The sequence below is a fragment of the Oncorhynchus mykiss genome, chromosome 27, assembly GCF_057628025.1.
Source record: "Oncorhynchus mykiss isolate SJ-2025 chromosome 27, ASM5762802v1, whole genome shotgun sequence".
Lineage (NCBI taxonomy): Eukaryota > Metazoa > Chordata > Actinopteri > Salmoniformes > Salmonidae > Oncorhynchus > Oncorhynchus mykiss.
Window position 1 is genome coordinate 18,534,238 of NC_143048.1, and position 20,621 is coordinate 18,554,858.

The window sequence follows — 20,621 nt, forward strand, 5'->3', positions numbered from 1 at the left end:
AGACAAATGCATACACATATACGATGAAATACGCACTATAAATACACATTTAGTACTGTAGATATGTGGTAGTGGTGGAGTAGGGGCCTGATGGCACACAGTGTGTTGTGAAATCTGTGAATGTATTGTAATGTTATAGAATTGTATAAACTGCCTTAATTTTGCTGGACCCCAGGAAGAGTAGCTGCTGCTTTGGCAGCAGCTTATGGGGATCCATAATAAATACAATACATTGAATTGGGCCGTATGCACAACCCTCTGTAGTGCCTTGCGGTCAGAGGCCGAGCAGTTGCCATAACAGGCAGTGATGCAACCCGTCAGGATGCTCTCGATGGTGCAGCTGTAAAGCCTTTTGAGGATCTGAGAACCCAGTCTCCTGAGGGGGGAATAGTTTTTGTCGTGCCCTCTTAACGACTGTTTTGGTGTTCTTGGACCATGCTAGTTTGTTGGCGATGTGGACGCAAAGGAACTTAAAGCTCTCAACCTGCTCCACTACAGCCTAATCGATGAGAATGGGGGCATGCTCAGTCATCCTTTTCCTGTAGTCCACTTTTCCTGTAGTCCTTTTCCTGTAGTCCACACTTGATCACGTTGAGGGAGAGGTTGTTGTTCCTTGCACCACATGGTCAGGTCTCTGATCTCCTCCCTATAGGCTGTTTCATCATTGTCGGTGATCAGGCCTACCAATGTTGTGTCATCACCTACCTTGATGATGGTGTTGGAGTTGTGCCTGGCCGTGCAGTCATGAGTGAACAGGGAGTACAGGAGGGGGCTGAGTACCCATCCCTGAGGGGCCCCTGTGTTGAGGATCAGCGTGGCGGATGTGTTCTTACCTACCATTACCACCTGAGGGCGACCCGTCATGAAGTCCAGGATCCAGTTGCAGAGAGAGGTGTTTACTCCCAAGGTCCTTAACTTAGAGATGAGCTTTGAGGGCACAATGATGGTGTTGAACGCTGAACTATTGTCAATGAATAGCATTCTCACATAGTTGATCCTTTTGTCCAGGTGTGAAAGAGCAGTGTGGAGTGCAATAGAGATTGCATCATCTGTGAATCTGTTGGTGCGGTATGCAAATTGGAGTGGGTCTAGGGTTTCTGGAATAATGGTGTTGATTTAGGCACGTTACCTTAGTGTTCTTCAGCACAGGGACCATGGTGGTCTGCTTGAAACATGTTGGTATTACAGACTCAGGCAGGGAGAGGTTGAAAAAGACACTTGCCAGTTGGTCAGTGCATGCTCAGAGTACATGTCCTGGTAATCAGTCTGGCCCTGCAGCCTTGTGAATGTTGACCTGTTTGAAGGTCTTACTCACAACGGCTGCGGAGAGCGTAATCACACAGTCGTCTGGAACAGTTGATGCTCTCATGCATGTTTCAGTGTTACTTGCCTCGAGGCGAGCATAGAAGTTATTTAGCTCGTCTTGTAGGCTTGCGTCACTGGGCAGCTCTTGGTTGTGCTTCCCTTTGTAGTCTAATAGTTTGCAAGCCCTCTGAGGGGGGGGGTGGGGGGGGGTCCTAGCCCTCACCCTCTGATCCAACAGGTCCCAGATGTGCTCAATGGGATTGAGATCCGGGCTCTTGGCCATGGCAGAACACTGACATTCCTGTCTTGCAGGAAATCACGCACAGAACGAGCAGTATGGCTGGTGGCATTGTCATGCTGGAGGGTCATGTCACGATGAGCCTGCAGGAAGGGTACTACAGGAGGGAGGAGGACGTCTTCCCTGTAATGCACAGCGTTGAGATTGCCTGCAATGACAACAAGTTCAGTCTGATGATTCTGTGACACACCGCCCCAGACCATGACGGACCCTCCACCTCCAAATCGATCCCGCTCCAGAGTACAGGCTTCAGTGAAACGCTGATTCCTTCAACGATAAACGCAAATCCAACCATCACCCCTGGTGAGACAAAACTGCAACTCGTCAGTGAAGAGCACTTTTTGCAAGTCCTGTCTGGTCCAGCAACGGTGGGTTTGTGCCCATAGGCAACGTTGTTGCCGGTGATGCCTGGTGAGGACCTGCTATACAACAGGCCTACAAGCCCTCAGTCCAGCCTCTCTCAGCCTATTGCGGACAGTCTGAGCAAAGATGGAGGGATTGTGCGTTCCTGGTGTAACTCGGGCAGTTGTTGTTGCCATCCTGTACCTGTCCCGCAGGTGTGATGTTCAGATGTACCGATCCTGTGCAGGTGTTGTTACACGTGGTCTGTCACTGCGAGGATGATCAGCTGTTCGTCCTGTCTCCCTGTAGCGCTGTCTTAGGCTTCTCATAGTACGGACATTGCAATTCATTGCCCTGGCCACATCTGCAGTCCTCATGCCTCCTTGCAGCATGCCTAAGGCACATTCACACAGATGAGCAGGGACCCTGGGCATCTTTCTTTTGGTGTTTTTCAGAGTCAGTAGAAAGGCCTCTTTAGTGTCCTAAGTTTTCATAACTGTGACCTTAATTGCTGTTAAGCTGTTCGTGTCTTAACGACCGTTCCACAGGTGCATGTTCATTAATTGTTTATGGTTCATTGAACAAGCATGGGAAACAGTGTTAAAAACACTTTACAATGAAGATCTGAGGTTATTTGGATTTTTACAAATTATCTTTGAAAGACAGGGTCCTGAAAAAGGGATGTTTTTTTTTGCTGATGCTCCCGCCACGTGTCTTACCAGAGGCTGCAGTTCTGTCCTGCCGATGGAGTGTATAACCTGCTAGCTACAGTGCCTTGCGAAAGTATTCGGCCCCCTTGAACTTTGCGACCTTTTTCCACATTTCAGGCTTCAAACATAAAGATATAAAACTGTATTTTTTTTGTGAAGAATCAACAACAAGTGGGACACAATCATGAAGTGGAACGACATTTATTGGATATTTCAAACTTTTTTAACAAATCAAAAACTGAAAAATTGGACGTGCAAAATTATTCAGCCCCTTTACTTTCAGTGCAGCAAACTCTCTCCAGAAGTTCAGTGAGGATCTCTGAATGATCCAATGTTGACCTAAATGACTAATGATGATAAATACAATCCACCTGTGTGTAATCAAGTCTCCGTATAAATGCACCTGCACTGTGATAGTCTCAGAGGTCCGTTAAAAGCGCAGAGAGCATCATGAAGAACAAGGAACACACCAGGCAGGTCCGAGATACTGTTGTGAAGAAGTTTAAAGCCGGATTTGGATACAAAAATATTTCCCAAGCTTTAAACATCCCAAGGAGCACTGTGCAAGCGATAATATTGAAATGGAAGGAGTATCAGACCACTGCAAATCTACCAAGACCTGGCCGTCCCTCTAAACTTTCAGCTCATACAAGGAGAAGACTGATCAGAGATGCAGCCAAGAGGCCCATGATCACTCTGGATGAACTGCAGAGATCTACAGCTGAGGTGGGAGACTCTGTCCATAGGACAACAATCAGTTGTATATTGCACAAATCTGGCCTTTATGGAAGAGTGGCAAGAAGAAAGCCATTTCTTAAAGATATCCATAAAAAGTGTTGTTTAAAGTTTGCCACAAGCCACCTGGGAGACACACCAAACATGTGGAAGAAGGTGCTCTGGTCAGATGAAACCAAAATTGAACTTTTTGGCAACAATGCAAAACGTTATGTTTGGCGTAAAAGCAACACAGCTGAACACACCATCCCCACTGTCAAACATGGTGGTGGCAGCATCATGGTTTGGGCCTGCTTTTCTTCAGCAGGGACAGGGAAGATGGTTCAAATTGATGGGAAGATGGATGGAGCCAAATACAGGACCATTCTGGAAGAAAACCTGATGGAGTCTGCAAAAGACCTGAGACTGGGACGGAGATTTGTCTTCCAACAAGACAATGATCCAAAACATTAAGCAAAATCTACAATGGAATGGTTCAAAAATAAACATATCCAGGTGTTAGAATGGCCAAGTCAAAGTCCAGACCTGAATCCAATCGAGAATCTGTGGAAAGAACTGAAAACTGCTGTTCACAAATGCTCTCCATCCAACCTCACTGAGCTCGAGCTGTTTTGCAAGGAGGAATGGGAAAAAATGTCAGTCTCTCGATGTGCAAAACTGATAGAGACATACCCCAAGCGACTTACAGCTGTAATCGCAGCAAAAGGTGGCGCTACAAAGTATTAACTTAAGGGGGCTGAATAATTTTGCACGCCCAATTTTTCCGTTTTTGATTTGTTAAAAAAGTTTGAAATATCCAATAAATGTCGTTCCACTTCATGATTGTGTCCCACTTGTTGTCGATTCTTCACAAAAAAATACAGTTTTATATCTTTATGTTTGAAGCCTGAAATGTGGCAAAAGGTCGCAAAGTTCAAGGGGGCCGAATACTTTCGCAAGGCACTGTATATGTTCTTAATGTCGTCGTTCAGCCACAACTCGGTGAAACATAAGATATTACATATTTTTATGTCCCGTTGGTAGGAGGAATGTGATTTCAGCTCGTCCCATTTATTTTCCAGCGATTGAACATTAGCTAGCGGGATGGAAGGCAAGGGAAGATTAGCCACTCGTCACCTGATCCTCACAAGACACCCTGATCTTTTTCCTCTAACTCTCAGTTTCCTTCTCCAGCGGCATCACGGGGATCTGGGCCTTGTCCCATCCGACTCATTGAAGAACTCTTTGTCCAGTTTGAGGCGAGCAATCGCAGTTCTGATGCCCAGAAGCTCTTTTCGGTCATAAGAGACGGTAGCAGCAACATTTTTTACAAAACAATTTACGAACAATGCGAAAAAACAAACAAAATAGCATGGTTGGTTAAGAGCCGATAAGACGGCAGCCCTCCCATCCGGCACCATCGTAATACTGGGCACCAGATTGCTATAACATATGATGTGGTTAGGTGATAAGTAAAATACTTATCCAGGCCTTGTAAGATCTGGCATGCATCAGCAACATCTAAGCAGGGGAATACAACCTATCTATTTAACACCCAAACTATCCTACTCCTCAGACTCTACACCGCCAGCCGCCCAGATGCCAAACCAGCAGGGTTTGCGTGCATGTGTGTGTGTGTATTTGAGAGGATAATGGTCATCAATGGAGGTCATCGGAGTTAGAGAAAACAGCTAAATTAATAAAGAGAGGCGGTGAAATTCCTACTGCAGCTGTTCACGCATTCACACACTAATGTGAGGGAGAGAGATGGGGAGAGAGAGAAAGAAAGGAGAGAAAGAGCGAGAGGACTTAACTACAGGTCCATAAGGTCAGCAGCAGGATGTAGATTTAAAGGTGATTTAAATCAGTGATTAGTGCCAATGCAGCACTACCTGTCACTGTGTGTGTGTTTGTGTGTGTGTGTGTGTGTGTGTGTGGGGGGGGGGGGTGTAGAAAGAGTAAAGGGAGAAAAAAGGATACCTGTTGTATTCGGCGCATATGACTAATAACATTTGATTTGATAAGAGAGGAAGAGACAAGAGTGGAAACTGGACTGGAGAGAAATAGAGAGGGGTAGAGAGATAGACAGGGACTCAGAGAGAGAGAGAGAGAGATATTTATAGTTGATAGTATTATTGTTGCTTCAGTGGACAGGTTCTCTGATGCCAGTATTCTGTTCTCTACAGTACTATACTAGAGGGGAAAAGGGAGGAGGAGAAGAGAGGGCGGTAAGGACACAGCACAGTGTAGAAGAAATGACAGAAATACTCCCTCCCTCTGTGTGTGTGTGTGTGTCAGAGAGTGTAAATAGAGAGAGTAAACAACACACTCCTTACAGAGCAAATTAAACCTTGGACTGGCTAAAGTGTCCAACCCTAAACAGTCTGCAGGGTACACATACATACACACTTGTTCTTACACCCTTCACACCCCCACATCGTCTCTTCATATCACAATGAATAGGCTAATCATAATATTATTACACTGTTTTTACACTTGTACATAACATGTGCCTATCCCCCTTTCCACCCATGTAGACAGACATGTGATTGGCTGGCTGGACACCTCTCCCTTATTCCTCTACATATTGATCCCATTAAACTTTTATGGGGCACGAAGGTCAGTGTTGGCTCAGGCTCATTAACTTAACAGAACTGAGACAAGACCAGTGGTGATATAGACTGCTGATGAGAAGACACTAAGATGGGGCTACATCCCAAGCATAACACTATTCCCTATATAGTGCACTACGTTTGACCAGAGCCCCCCATATACATATATTGTTTTATTTAACCTTTATTTAACTATATAGGGAAAGGGGTGCTATTTGGGACACAAACTGGGTTGTTTCCCAACTCAAATTAGCCTACTCTTCTTGGTTAGCCTGTTATTCCTGATGTGTAATTTATTCAAAGCGCCAAGTCAGACAGAGTGAAGGCTGTGGAGCACTGTGTCACTAATCAGACAGCTACAGCCACACTTATCTAGCCTACCCCCTCTCTCTGTTTCTTCCAGTCTTTTTCCTCTTTCTTTCTGTCTGTCGGTCTCTCCCTTTTCTACCCTCTCTAATATATGTATGTATGTATGCATGTATGCATGTATGTATGTATGCATGCATGCATGCATGTATGTATGTATGTATGTATGTATGTATGTATGTATGCATGCATGTATGTATATATGTATGTATGTGTGTACCTACGTATGTATGTATATTTTGGGGCGGCAGGTAGCCTTAGAGCGTTGGGCCAGTAACCAAATGGTTGCTGGATCGAATCCCCGAGCTTACACAGTAAATAAAATAAAAAATGTGTCTCTCTCTCCCCCCAGTTAGTGCTATCCTTGGGATGTCCCTTAACCCCTACCTTGCCCTATTTTAAAATGTCAACTTCAATGGGATAGGGACAACCGAAGGATCACAAGGATCATAATGATTCATTTCACATCTTTCCCCTAAAGACATTAAATAAATGAAAATGTCTGTATTAAAAGGTGTTTACTTTGTAATATCTAGCCTAGATTGTACATGAGATCATTGCATTTTATCCATTACATTTTGTGCCAATTTTCATTCATTCAGGCGACCAACACACAGTTTATTTCATTCAAATGATAACTGTATATTCCCACATTTTTCATTCATACCGGTTGACCCTGAAGCGACACACACACACACACACACACACACACACACACACACACACACACACACACACACACACTCTCTCTCTCTCTCTCTCTCTCTAATAATGTCTGGAGCTCCACCACAACACACCGCGGGCTGCATAAAGTACCGTCATAACACCCTGTTCCCTTCTCCCCGGGACAAAATCAGTGAACCGATAAATCGGCGTTGCGGCCCCAACGTCCAACCACTACTGTATGTATGTATGTATGTATGTATGTATGTATGTATGTATGTATGTATGTATGGTCCCTTGCCGTTACACTGTAGCGCCGTGAGCACGCTCCTCCTGTCTGTTCGGCGGTAACAGTCCTGTAATGTACCAGTAAAGGAAGGTAAACTGAAAATAATGTCATGCCCGGTTCCATCTGTGGATAAATAAATAGGAGAAACTCACCTATCGCCGTGTCTTTTGAAAAATTCCTGATCCGTTCTCTTTGCCTGCACACACACATGCATTCGCCCAAATAGCTTCAGATTTTTCTATTCTGCCCAATTTGACAAACCCTTCTTCTATCGCTCTGCCAATCCCTGGCTATTGTTAGACACACACCACCCTGCTACATAGCAACGCCCGCCCACTACACTCGTTTCTAGTGCGCCAGTGGTCAGGCTGAAGCTCAGTCGTATGCTTATTGGTCTGTTTGGCCGTCTGTTTCACTGGGAGGTGAGGTGGGTTTCGCCATGAGTTTCCCCGATTACATTTCGGGGCTGCATCTCAATTATGTTTTTATATCGCTTCCGACTACTGTGTCCTCTCCTTGTGTCTTTCTCTCCTTGTGCCCACTTTATTCATCTGTAGGATACAGACTTGACAGGTGCAGAGGTCAATCACTGGGCTGGATTTTACATTAGCCTTATTGAGATGTATCATTATCATTTATCATAATCAGACTAATCACTGAATCTGCTGAAGGAGAGGATGTAAGGAAAGGAGGAGAGAAAAGTGTGTGTAATTGGGTGAGGGTGATGGGCATAGACATAGGCCTGTCTCAAATGCCACTCTATTCTCTTTGTAGTGTGCTAGTTTTAACCAAGGCCCATATCGCTCTGGACAAAATAAGTGCACTATATAGGGACCTAGGGATTAGCGTTACATTTGGGACTTGCCCACAAAACCATGCAGTATATGGTATGACATCATTTAATCTGTATAAGTACTGTGCTCTCTGGTGGTGGGTGGAGGGATCACACCTCACAGCTTGGCCACGTTATAGCAGCAATAGGCATGGGGGTAGCAGCGCAGTGTATGGAGAGACCTAGAGGAGAGGAGAGTAAGAGAGAGAGGAGAGGCAGCCACTTCCACACCATGTGAGCTCAAGCTCATCATCAGCTACTATCTCTGATCCCACACACACGCACGCACAAACATATACACACACATGCACGCACAAACATTACACACACACACATGCACACACACACACATGGTAGCCTGCTGCAGCCATAAGAAAACAGACCCAGAGGAGTTAGCAAGAAGACACATACAGAGAGAGAGGAAGAGAGAGAGAGGGAGAAACCGAGACTGAGGCAGACGTCGTGCTGCTGTGTGAACTGAGCAGGAGAATCTTAACCTAGCTACTAGCTCCCAGAGGGCTATGTCAGTCTGCTGTTTACACCATGGAGCTGGTCTCTACACTGCAGCTGTGTATCTGCAACCTAGAGCTGCGTCTGCTGGGAGAGGTGGGCCAGCTGCAGCCTCACATACCTGGCATCTGTGGTCCATGGCCTCACCTTCCATGGAGCCCTGGGGAACCCCTGTAGCATGCTACACCTACCGGGAAGCCTCACTGCCTGGTTCTATTCTATTGTTGTCTCTATATAATGGATAGATTATCTATTATATCATGGAGTCTATGTAATGGATACCTATTTTAGTTTATTCTGTGTGATGGATAGTATTTTTTTATTTTGTATATATATATGTACAGTGCCTTGCGAAAGTATTCGGCCCCCTTGAACTTTGCGACCTTTTGCCACATTTCAGGCTTCAAACATAAAGATATAAAACTGTATTTTTTTGTGAAGAATCAACAACAAGTGGGACACAATCATGAAGTGGAACGACATTTATTGGATATTTCAAACTTTTTTAACAAATCAAAAACTGAAAAATTGTCCGTGCAAAATTATTCAGCCCCCTTAAGTTAATACTTTGTAGCGCCACCTTTTGCTGCGATTACAGCTGTAAGTCGCTTGGGGTATGTCTCTATCAGTTTTGCACATCGAGAGACTAACATTTTTTCCCATTGCTCCTTGCAAAACAGCTCGAGCTCAGTGAGGTTGGATGGAGAGCATTTGTGAACAGCAGTTTTCAGTTCTTTCCACAGATTCTCGATTGGATTCAGGTCTGGACTTTGACTTGGCCATTCTAACACCTGGATATGTTTATTTTTGAACCATTCCATTGTAGATTTTGCTTAATGTTTTGGATCATTGTCTTGTTGGAAGACAAATCTCCGTCCCAGTCTCAGGTCTTTTGCAGACTCCATCAGGTTTTCTTCCAGAATGGTCCTGTATTTGGCTCCATCCATCTTCCCATCAATTTGAACCATCTTCCCTGTCCCTGCTGAAGAAAAGCAGGCCCAAACCATGATGCTGCCACCACCATGTTTGACAGTGGGGACAGCTGTGTTGCTTTTACGCCAAACATAACGTTTTGCATTGGTGCCAAAAAGTTCAATTTTGGTTTCATCTGACCAGAGCACCTTCTTCCACATGTTTCGTGTGTCTCCCAGGTGGCTTGTGGCAAACTTTAAACGACACTTTTTATGGATATCTTTAAGAAATGTCTTTCTTCTTGCCACTCTTCCATAAAGGCCAGATTTGTGCAATATACAACTGATTGTTATCCTATGGACAGAGTCTCCCACCTCAGCTGTAGATCTCTGCAGTTCATCCAGAGTGATCATGGGCCTCTTAGCTGCATCTCTGATCAGTCTTCTCCTTGTATGAGCTGAAAGTTTAGTGGGACGGCCAGGTCTTGGTAGATTTGCAGTGGTCTGATACTCCTTCCATTTCAATATTATCGCTTGCACAGTGCTCCTTGGGATGTTTAAAGATTGGGAAATCTTTTTGTATCCAAATCCGGCTTTAAACTTCTTCACAACAGTATCTCAGACCTGCCTGGTGTGTTCCTTGTTCTTCATGATGCTCTCTGCGCTTTTAACAGACCTCTGAGACTATCACAGTGCAGGTGCATTTATACAGAGACTTGATTACACACAGGTGGATTGTATTTATCATCATTAGTCATTTAGGTCAACATTGGATCATTCAGAGATCCTCACTGAACTTCTGGAGAGAGTTTGCTGCACTGAAAGTAAAGGGGCTGAATAATTTTGCACGGCCAATTTTTCAGTTTTTGATTTGTTAAAAAAGTTTGAAATATCCAATAAATGTCGTTCCACTTCATGATTGTGTCCCACTTGTTGTTGATTCTTCACAAAAAAATACAGTTTTATATCTTTATGTTTGAAGCCTGAAATGTGGAAAAAGGTCGCAAAGTTCAAGGGGGCCGAATACTTTCGCAAGGCACTGTATAGATGCTCCCCGGCTCTCTGGTCACTGCTGCAGCCGTGGCGCCTTTGCCATGCAGACCTCCTTCACACACACACACTATGGACCAGAGGTACCGGGCACACGCCACACACACACACAGAGGTGAACTATGGGGTCCCCTTTTTAAAAAAACTATTTACCTGACATTACTCCCTCTTCTTCCCTCCTTTTCTACCTATTCTCTTTCCTTGTCCCTCCTCCAATTCTTTCTCCTCTTCCCCTTTTATGCCTCTTCCCTACACTCGTGTTCTGCCTCATCTAGCTCTCCGCTTCCCATCCTCTTTCTCTCTCTCCTGTAGGCATGATGTGTTATGTCCTGTTGTTTGATCAGATGATGTCTGGTAGAGCTTCTCCCTACCGTCCCCTTCTGGCCAACAAGAGGAAGTGACCCTGGGTCAGATTCATTAGTCCACACTAGCGAAACCATTTTGCAACAAAAAACATTTAACGACAAAACAATTTCTTATTGGACGAGTTCAGGTAGTTCTTCCACGTTTCCGTTTGTTTGGTATCTATTGCCCTGGACTCACCATCCATCCCTACGAACCGAAGACCCTGATGCATAGTGACCTCTTTAAAACTAAGCACATTCAAACAAAAAATACTGTACATTGTTTTTTAACCTAATATGATTTGTGCAGTGGTGGCACATAAAAATTGAGCTGGAACGTATTTGATACCATTTCATTCTCTATTCCAGACATTTTTATGAGCCATCCTCCCCTCAGCAGCATCCTCTGTATTTCTGTAGCATTGATGTAAAACGTTGATTTCTGTAGTTAGTGTTAATAGTATCTCTATAACGCTTTGAGATAGAAATGTATGTACAGTTCTGCAATAGATATGCCTATGGCCAACCGTCCTAAGTCGTCCCTTTGCAGTCCACACACTTTGAACATTGCTGCGGGGACTTGCTTCCATTCAGCCACAACAGCATATGAGTTCAGACACTAATGTTGGACGATTAGGCCTGGCTCGCAGTCGGCATTCCAATTCATCCCAAAGGTGTTCGATGGGGTTGAGGTCTGGGCTCTGCGCAGGCCAGTCAAGTTCCTCCACACTGATCTCGACAAACCATTTCTGTATGGATCTCGCTTTGTGCAGGAGGGCATTGTCATGCTGAAACAAGAAAGGGCCTTCCCCAAACTGTTGCCACAAAGTTGGAAGCACAGAATCATCTAGAATGTAACGTAAAATGTCCCTTCACTGGAACTAAGGGGCCTAGCCCTAACCATGAAAAACAGCCCAACAATTATTCCTCCTCCACCAAACTTTACAGTTGGCACTATGCAGTCGGGCAGGTAGTGTTCTCCTGGGATCCGCCAAACCCAGATTTGTCCATCGTACTGCCAGATGGTGAAGCGTGATTCATCATTCCAGAGAATCCATTTCCACTGCTCCAGTGTCCAATGGCGGGGAACTTTGTACCACTCCAGCTGATGCTTGGCATTGCACATGGTGATCTTAGCCTTGCTTATAGAGAGCGCATGGCTGTGTGCTCATTATACACATATCAGCAATGAGTGTGGCTCGAATAGCCAAATCCACAAATTTTGTGGTGGTGTATTTGTAAGTGCTCTGTGAGAGGCTTGCGTTGCTCAGTGTTAAAATTGCGCTCTGGTTCAATTTTCAAGATTGACAACACACCTCACCCAAGAACAATAGTTTAAAGTGTCTCTCGCTCTGCTCATGCTGCCTAAAAGCAAAGCAAATAAGAAACCTTGGTTTCTGTGGCCAAGGGTAGTCTAGTGCAGGGACTCCCAAACTTTTCCACAAAAATTACCACAATATTTACAGGCAAAAACAAAACAAGAACTTTAAATGTAAAAAAAAAAAAAAGAACGCATTAGCTAATGTGGGCTAGTTGATCTGGACATTTCTGACAAGTTATAAATAGCTCTCTAAGGTATGTAATGACTAGCATAACAAGAGGAACTGATGATGCACTACCCAATTTTATTACAAATAAGTTTAAAGTCAGACTGGTCTAGCGGTCTAGACTGCTGCCTCTGGTGCCCATGTTCCGCTTCTACTTTGGCCCAAAGCCATTTCAGCACACTCTCCTCTTTTTAATACACAAAGACATGAAACATATTTCAACTAAATTAGAGTTCCAGATGCACTAGTGGAGCTCCTACATTTCTCCTCTAGAAAGTGCACAGAAGAAACACCTCGTTCTTTATACAAAAACACGTGTGTTTAATGAAGAGATTTCATACAAAGGCAACACTGTTCCCTGTTGGGGAAATCTCAGTACAACTGGTCTCCAGGTACAAAACACAAGAGAAGAATCTGTGTATGTTGAGATGAACAGAAAATCAGGAAGTGGGCTGACTATTCTCCTCCTATCCCACAAGTGCTTTGACTGGCAGTAGAGTTGAGTTCCATCTGGGAGAAGGAGAGGGGGAGAGAGTGAGAGACTTAACAAAAGTATGGTAAGCAGGATGTGGTTGGCATAAGGTTGGCAGCAGGATGTGGATTACAAGGTGATAACACAAAACATCACAAACGTACTGATAATTACAACATAGTATTATGATACGTTATTACTAGTGGTCTGCGTCTGCATCTTCAAACTGTCCGGCCATCGTCGACCCTGCATCCACCTCCATCCCATCTGCAAAGACAGACAAAGAAATAGAACGACTAGAATAGACAAAGCAGACCCACAAGCCAATATACTGATTATCATTAAACACATACTGCTGTCTTCATGCTCATGTGTCTATAACAGGTTTGGGCTATACTTAGTACTTCATACATGCTGGCCAATCAGTTATTTTTCAAGGAAGAGGCTCTGAACCCCCTCCATCAACCTACACACAATGACAAAGCAAAAACAGGTTCAGACACTTTTGCAAAGATTTCTTCCCCCCCCATAATATTTTTTTTTAATGAAATTTCACATTTACATAAGTACTCCAACCCTTTACTTGCTGCTTTGTTGAAGCACCTTTGGCAACGATTACAGACTTGATTATTCTTGGGTATGACCCTACAAGCTTGGCACACCTGTATTTGGGGAGTTTCTCCCATTCTTTTCTGCAGACCCTCTCAAGTTCTGTCAGGAAGGATGGGGAGCGTCACTGCACAGCTATTTTCAGTTCTCTCCAGAGATGTTCTATCAGGTTCTTGTCTTGGCTGTGTGCTTAGGGTCATTGTACTACTGGACGGTGAATCTTCGCCTCAGTTGGATGTCCGGAGCACTCTAAATCAGGTTTTCATCAAGGATCTCTCTGTACTTCACTCCGTTCATCTTTCCCTCGATCTTGACTAGTCTCTCAGTCCCTGAAAAACATCAACAAGCTTCACCGTAGGTATGGTGCCAGCTTTCCTCCAGATGTGACGCTTGGCAATCAGTTCAACCTTGGTTTCATCAGACCAGAGAATCTTGTTTCTCATGGTCTGAGAGTCCTTTAGGTGCGTGTTGTCATGTGCCTTTAACCGAGGAGTGGCTTCCACCTGACCACTCTACCATAAAGGCCTGATTGGTGGAGTGCTGCAGAGATGTTGTCCTTCTGGAAGGTTCTCCTATCTCCACAGAGGATCTCTGGAGCTCTATCAAGAGTGACAATCGGGATCTTGGTCACCTCCCTGACGAAGGCCCTTCTCCCCTAATTGCTGTTTGGCCAGGCGGCCAGCTCTACAGGCAATTTCTTCGACCTCATAACTTGGTTATTGCTCTGACATGCACGGTCAACTGGAGGACCTTATATTGACAGGTCCAAATCATGTCCAATCAATTGAATTTACCACAGGTAGACTCCGATTGAGTTGTAGAACATCAAGAATGACCAATGGAAACAGGATGCACCTGAGCTCAATTGAGTCTAATAGCAAAGGGTCTGAAACCTTTTAATTTTAATTTATTTTTTATGAATTTGCAAACATTTATAAAAACCTGTTTTTGCTTTGTCATTATGGGGAAGTGTGTGATTTTATTTAATACATTTTAGAATATGGCTCTAACGTAACAAAATGTGTAAAAAGTCCAGGGGTATGAATACTTTCCGAATGCACTGTATACTGAGTTATATAAACTTACTACGCTAAGATATAGGTACAGTTGAAGTCAGAAGTTTACATACACCTAGGTTGGAGTCATTAACACTCGTTTTCAACCACTCCACAAATGTCTTGTTTACAAACTATAGTTTTGGCAAGTCGGTTAGGACATATACTGTGTACATGACAACACATTTTTCCAACAATTGTTTACAGACAGATTATTTCACTTATAATTCACTGTATCACAATTCCAGTGAGTCCGAAGTTTACATACACAGAGTTAACTGTGTCTTTAAACAGCTTGGAAAATTCCAGAAAATGATGTCATGGCTTTAGAAGCTTCTGAAAGGCTAATTGACATCACTTGAGTCAATTGGAGGTGTACCAGTGGATGTATTTCAAGGCCTACCTTCAAACTTGACATCATGGGAAAATCAAAAGAAATCAGCCAAGACCTAGACCTCAGAAAATAATTGTAGACCTTCACAAGCCTGGTTCATCCTTGGGAGCAATTTCCAAACACCTGAAGGTACCACATTCATCTGTACAAACAATAGTACGCAGGTATAAACACCATGGGACCACGCAGTCATCATACCGCTCAGGAAGGAGACGTGTTCGGTCTCCTAGAGATGAACGTACTTTGGTGCGAAAAATGCAAATCAATCCCAGAACAACAGCAAACAACCATGTGAAGATGCTGGAGGAAACAGGTACAAAGGTATCTATTTCCACAGTAAAACAAGTCCTATATCGACATAACCTGAAAGGCCGCTCAGCAAGGAAGAAGCCATTGCTACAAAACGGCCATAAAAAAGCCACACTACGGTTTGCGACTGCACATGGGGACAAAGATCATACTTTTTGGAGAAATGTCCTCTGGTCTGATGAAATAAAAATAGAACTGTTTGGCCATAATGACCATCGTTATGTTTGGAGGAAAAAGGGGGAGGTTTAAATATATTTGGTTAACTTCATTGGGATAGGGGGCAGCATTGGGAAGTTTGGATGAAAAGCGTGCCCGGAGTAAACTGCCTGTTACTCAGGCCCAGAAGCTAGGATATGCATATAATTGGTAGATTTGGATAGAAAACATATGGCAGGCGAAAACCTGAGAAAAATCCAACCAGGAAGTGGGAATTCTAAAGTTTATAGTTTTTTAAGTGAATGTCTATCCAGTATCCAGTGTCTGTGGGGTCAGATTGCACTTCCTAAGGCTTCCAGTAGATGTCAACAGTCTTTAGAAGTAGTTTCAGGCTTCAGGGAGAGAATAAGACCACTCAGAGCAAGTGGCTCAGCTGAAAGCCATGAGTTGTTTATTGCGTGTGGCCGTGAGCGCCACAGTGTGGTTGGATTAACAAGTTTATCTTTAAAATGGTGTATAATACTTTTATGTTTAAGGAATTTTAATTATGAGACTTCTGTTGTTTGAATTTGGCGCCCTGCAATTTCACTGGCTGTTGTCGAGGTGGGACGCTAGCATCCCACTAATCCCAGAGAAGTTAAGGTGAATGTAATCTTCCGACTTCAACTGTAGATATTTACACTATACTGAGTTATAACGTCAACAGACAGTACCTTATATCTCCAGTACATTATTGGGGGAAGATTGCAGAGACCGGTGAGTATTTAGGGCTTGTTGCTAATCTCTGACATACAGAGCTACAGCTCTCAGATATTTGCAACGTAATCTAGGTGACATTACAGCAGATTGCAACACAACCTGACAGTAGAAATGGTTCAAAAAATCATACCTTTTTAACTTTTAAAGCAATCATACTTCCATCAGTTTAACTACCGGTAACAAATGAAATATTATGAAACACAGATGATTATTTGTATAATTCTGTGTTGTATGTTGGAATAAATACACAGGTTTGGAATTTGATGTGTTGCAGGGAAATGGAAACAGGTACCATGTCATCAACATGGAGAAAGAGACATGGTGAAGGAGCTATTAAGGAGATCAAAAATATACTACCAAATAGGAGAGATAGGGGGAGAAAATATGCTATGAGAGGGAGAGGGAGATGGCACAAGAGACAGAAAAAAATAGAAGTGAAAGAAGTTAAATAGATTTGCATAAATAAGGAAGAGATGGTACGAAAGAAGAAAGAGATTCTAGCAGAGGGATAATATGTTACGAGAAAATAATAAAGAAATGGAAGGAGTGCGAGAAAAGGTGCTGGAAGACAGAGAAGAGATGCCCCTGGTGAAAAGAAGACTGAGGAAAAGCATGGAGAAGCCAATTCAAAGTGCACCTCAACCATCATATATTTAGGCAGTTTTTTTTTAACCTCATCATGCCCAAGGAGCCCCACCAAGATAAATGAGAAGACTGGGGTGCCCGGTTATGTGTTGTGCTATATTTCAGGTGTGTTGTAGAATACATTTGAATCTATTGTTTAGGTTCATGTTAGAATAGCATCTTTAGGTTGAAAAATGACTCCTTCTCAGAGGTACATTTAGGCACAGAAATGTTGTGGGTTTTTTTCACTCTTTTGTAGTGATGGGAGATAAGTCAGTGGCAGGCAGAGAAGTTGGAGAACCATCCGGTGCTCAAGAGGAGAAGGACCAATTGCCAGAATCAGGCTGACTTCAATGCTCTTATTTTTACTTTTAGAGGACTCCATGGCTAAGTTCCTGCTTATGACAGACATGCGCCCAAGGAGCTAGCCTCGTAATGTTTTTTTAACCAATCTTACACCAGTCCTTTGAACTTATGTTTTTGTATGCATCTTATATTGTAATATGTTACATTCTGTTTGTAAGGCATTTTCTGTTATGTAGCGACTATGTCGAGTGGGATCATTGTTACTATCCTCTGGCACCATCTGGTGGTTGTTACAATACACCACTAACAAGCAAAGCCACGAACCTCCGCTGTGTATTATTTATATTCTCATGCTGAAATGTTAACCAGGGATTTAAAAAAAATATATATAGTTTCAGTGTGTGACCTACCCTCGTATCCTGTGTTTGAGTATTTGTGTGACCTATCCTTGTACGATATGTGTGTGACCCACCGTCAAACTCTCCATTGGCCTCATCAGTGCGGACCCCAGCCATGTGAAAGGTGTTAGCAACAGACTGAGCTAACATGCCCTCCAGTCTCTGAAGAGTAGCCTGGCCTTCAGCCGTCAGACCCGACACACCCTCCTCATATGTACAGAACGACGGGATATCACCCTGACCATGCTCTGGAGGACAAAGAGAGAGAATAACACCTGTGAGTGGTGTGTGTACCTGTGTGTGTAGTAGTAGCAGCTGATAGGGTGAGTGCATAGTTGTTAGGCTTCATACCTGCCTCTTTTCCGTTGAAGGGAGAAAGAAGGTGGAGATACAATGTTAGTATTATCTTCTTTATTACTCCATCTATGTGAGATTGTAAACTGTATGTAAAAGCGTGAGTGTACTGTTTGTAGAACTGTGTGTGTGTGCTTGTATAAATGAGTGTGTGTTACACACCCGCTTCTTCCACATCGTACTCATCTCCGTCAAAGTCCCCGTCGGAGTCTTCATCATCTGGGTCTGGGTGCAGGGCCTGACACTCACACATCGCTGAAAACATTGACTCCACTGGAGACACACACAAGTTAGGGAAATCTGTGTTCTAATGCTAGCTAGCATGGTGTTTACAAACTAGAATGTCAAAGAATGCGAGAGCCAAACGCTTTCGACATCCGTAATGCATGTGTGATGTTTGAACTTGTTATTGACTACTGTACAGCACTTGTTGTATTATATATGGAAACTGTTTTTATATGTGACCTGCTTAATAAAGATGCATTTACTTTAATTTAGCCCTGCCCTACTAGCCATCCATCTCCCCTCTGACTTACATGCTGCCTTGTCTCTAGGGACGAAGCGGATCTCTGTGATCCCCTCAGAATCATCTTCCTCACTACTGTTATCCTCATCTTCTTGATCATGGGCATTCTCCTGCATATCTTCTTCGTTCTCATCTGGGGAACACAGACACACACTTAGAACTTCTTACTCGTTCACAAGTTTGCGTTACACGGAGTTTGATATTTACCATGATGGACAGGTGTGTCTCACCGTTGAGTTTGGCGTTGACCATGACGTATAGATGTTCCTGTGGGTAGGTGCTGAGGTCTCGTGAGATGGCGTGCAAGCTGATAGTGGGGTACTCTAGAGAGAAGCCCATCCCTGAACCGTCAAACCACGACAATCGCCTGGAAAACACAGGAAAGCAACATTTTGACAACTAGTCACAGGTGAAAACTCATTGTATTTCCTTGATTCATCACGTCTCCCCTCATTGCCTCCTCAAAACAGAGGAACCTCATATCTTCCCCGTCAATGTGCTTTGAGAAGGAGACAAGGAGGGAGGGTGTGAGCCAAGGAGATGTGAGGAAAAATGCAAGTTCATGGTGCTCACGTTAATACTTTCAAAGGAAAAACACAAGACAAATGTAAGTCTTGAAACTTCCTGATTTTAGGACTTTAAATAACTTAGCTAGCATGCTAACTAGCTAAGAATGCTAGCTAACTTAGCTAGTTATCCACAATAGCGTCGCATACGTTTCAGCAACGTAGAGCGTTCCTGCGCCGAGGCCCTTCCCGTCCAACACCGCCGTGGTCTCGGCTTGTTCATGCCGGACTCCCTCGCTGGGTGCGGGGACACTCCTTAGCAGAACCATCCTCAGAGACTGATGGAGATGACGGCCAGAGAAAACACTCGTTTGGGTCGGTCCGGAGCTGTCAACAACACTGCGCTTCTGTGAACTGGTTGGCTATTTCGTTTCCCAAAGATGCCTATTTAACGCTGCTGGACATAAACGGATATCTAGACGTTTGTGCAGGGAAGACGATATAGCTAGTCAACTAGCTATCGATAGCCTGAAGAGTTAACGTTAGTTAGAATATGCATTCAGTATACATTCCCCAGAAACGTTAGTGCCACTAGCACGCTTTGTAGTATTTACCAGCTCCCCACGCTGCTTTCACTGCTAGCTAGCAGCTAACGTTACCGTTCTTATTGTACCTCAGTCCGTATCCCCGCCAAGAACATAGGTTTCCACTAGTTACCACAGCCACAAAGTTAAACATGGCTCTGAAATTCAAAAACATCGAAACGGTGTTTTGGGGTCTTAATTTAAGGTTTGGGTCCTTTATTATAGCTCAGGGTTATGTATAATGGTAACGTTTCAAATCAAATTTGAAGATAAATTGTAGAAAAATGCGAGGTTTATGACTTTGTGGCTGTGGTAACTAGTGACTACAAAGAGTAGAGGCATCTGACTACAATCTGTAGAGGCATATTAGAGAAAGGAGAGGGAGAAGGAACATCAACCGCAAGAAAACATTACCGCCAACTACAGGTTGGGGGTTATACGAGGAAGTGATGATTTCCCTCTTCCTACTAGCCGCGCGAAAAGTAAAAAAGCAACATGTTCCTCGCTTTGACGTTTGGCAATAACAATGCAAACAAGCTGCTGTACGATCGTATGTACCAACAGACAAGTAACAGAGCAAAACTTGTATTTATTCCTTAAGATAAAGCCTGGATAGACGCTAGTCTGAGTATCGGTCTCGTATCTAACGTTTCACTCCTTGCCATTGCCAAACATTTTGGCACATGACATGGAGTACAGGGAGTGGAACGTTCGATAAGAACTTAAATAGCCCAAGGAAATCTGGGGCCATTGCGAACAGGCTCAAATTGGAGGTACTGTATGTTGTCTGCCATGAGTAGTATACATTGGTGGAGTGACCACAATAGTAGGCTATTTACCATGGGCCCCATACCATTTCTCAACCTTTGGTTCATTTGTCCAACGTTTAAACCATACTATTTGGTTTACTAACACGTTTGCACATTCTTATTCTAGATTTAGCAAACTGCACCAGGTGGACAGGCCGTTAAGTCAAATATGTACCAGTTCAAAGTATAGAACCCAGGTACCTCACAGTACCACTACCTATGGCCATGGTAACAGCAACACAGTCCTGCCAGACCAGAGACAACCAC

At 43.7% G+C, this 20,621-nt stretch overlaps 2 protein-coding genes across 8 annotated transcripts in view; both read right to left on the reverse strand.

Annotated features, from left to right (window-relative positions):
- Nucleotides 1–7,639, reverse strand: part of LOC110507113 (serine/threonine-protein kinase PAK 1) — a 41,803-nt gene extending 34,164 nt beyond the window's left edge. For 2 of the 4 annotated variants that reach the window (XM_090224727.1, XM_090224725.1), the window contains exon 1: nt 7,452–7,615. The gene's annotated coding sequence lies outside the window, so the exon portion shown is untranslated. Of the gene's footprint in view, nt 1–7,451 lie in introns of all 4 variants that reach the window. The other 2 variants (XM_036965583.2, XM_036965584.2) reach the window with 2 other exon arrangements.
- A 5,154-nt stretch (nt 7,640–12,793) lies between these two features.
- LOC110507663 (methylosome subunit pICln) lies at nt 12,794–19,922 on the reverse strand. Of its 4 annotated transcripts, none has more exons than XR_016492706.1 (7): nt 19,172–19,885; nt 18,686–18,822; nt 18,466–18,588; nt 18,092–18,202; nt 17,650–17,932; nt 13,166–13,232; nt 12,794–13,003 (listed from the first exon to the last, which is right to left on the reverse strand). XR_016492706.1 is itself a non-coding variant. In XM_021587793.3 (7 exons), coding segments are annotated over exons 1-7 (732 nt in total). In that variant the 5' UTR covers nt 19,291–19,922; the 3' UTR covers nt 12,794–13,002. The 4 variants fall into 4 exon arrangements, 3 of the variants coding, with proteins under 3 accessions (XP_021443468.2, XP_021443469.2, XP_090080857.1); XM_021587793.3 differs by having other exon boundaries at nt 17,650–17,823; nt 19,172–19,922; XM_021587794.3 differs by having other exon boundaries at nt 13,130–13,232; nt 17,650–17,823; nt 19,172–19,917.
- Between the last annotated feature and the right edge of the window lie 699 nt (nt 19,923–20,621).

Bases quoted from the DNA above. Each gene is read 5' to 3' on its own strand.
- LOC110507663 (XM_021587793.3), bottom strand. From the start codon at position 19,290: ATGGTTCTGCTAAGGAGTGTCCCCGCACCCAGCGAGGGAGTCCGGCAT. The intron at 18,203-18,465 runs GTAAGTCAGAGG...GTGTGTCTCCAG, and splicing joins CCCTAGAGACAAGGCAGCAT to TGGAGTCAATGTTTTCAGCG. The intron at 13,233-17,649 runs GTGGGTCACACA...CTGTCTTTGCAG, and splicing joins GGCCAATGGAGAGTTTGACG to ATGGGATGGAGGTGGATGCA.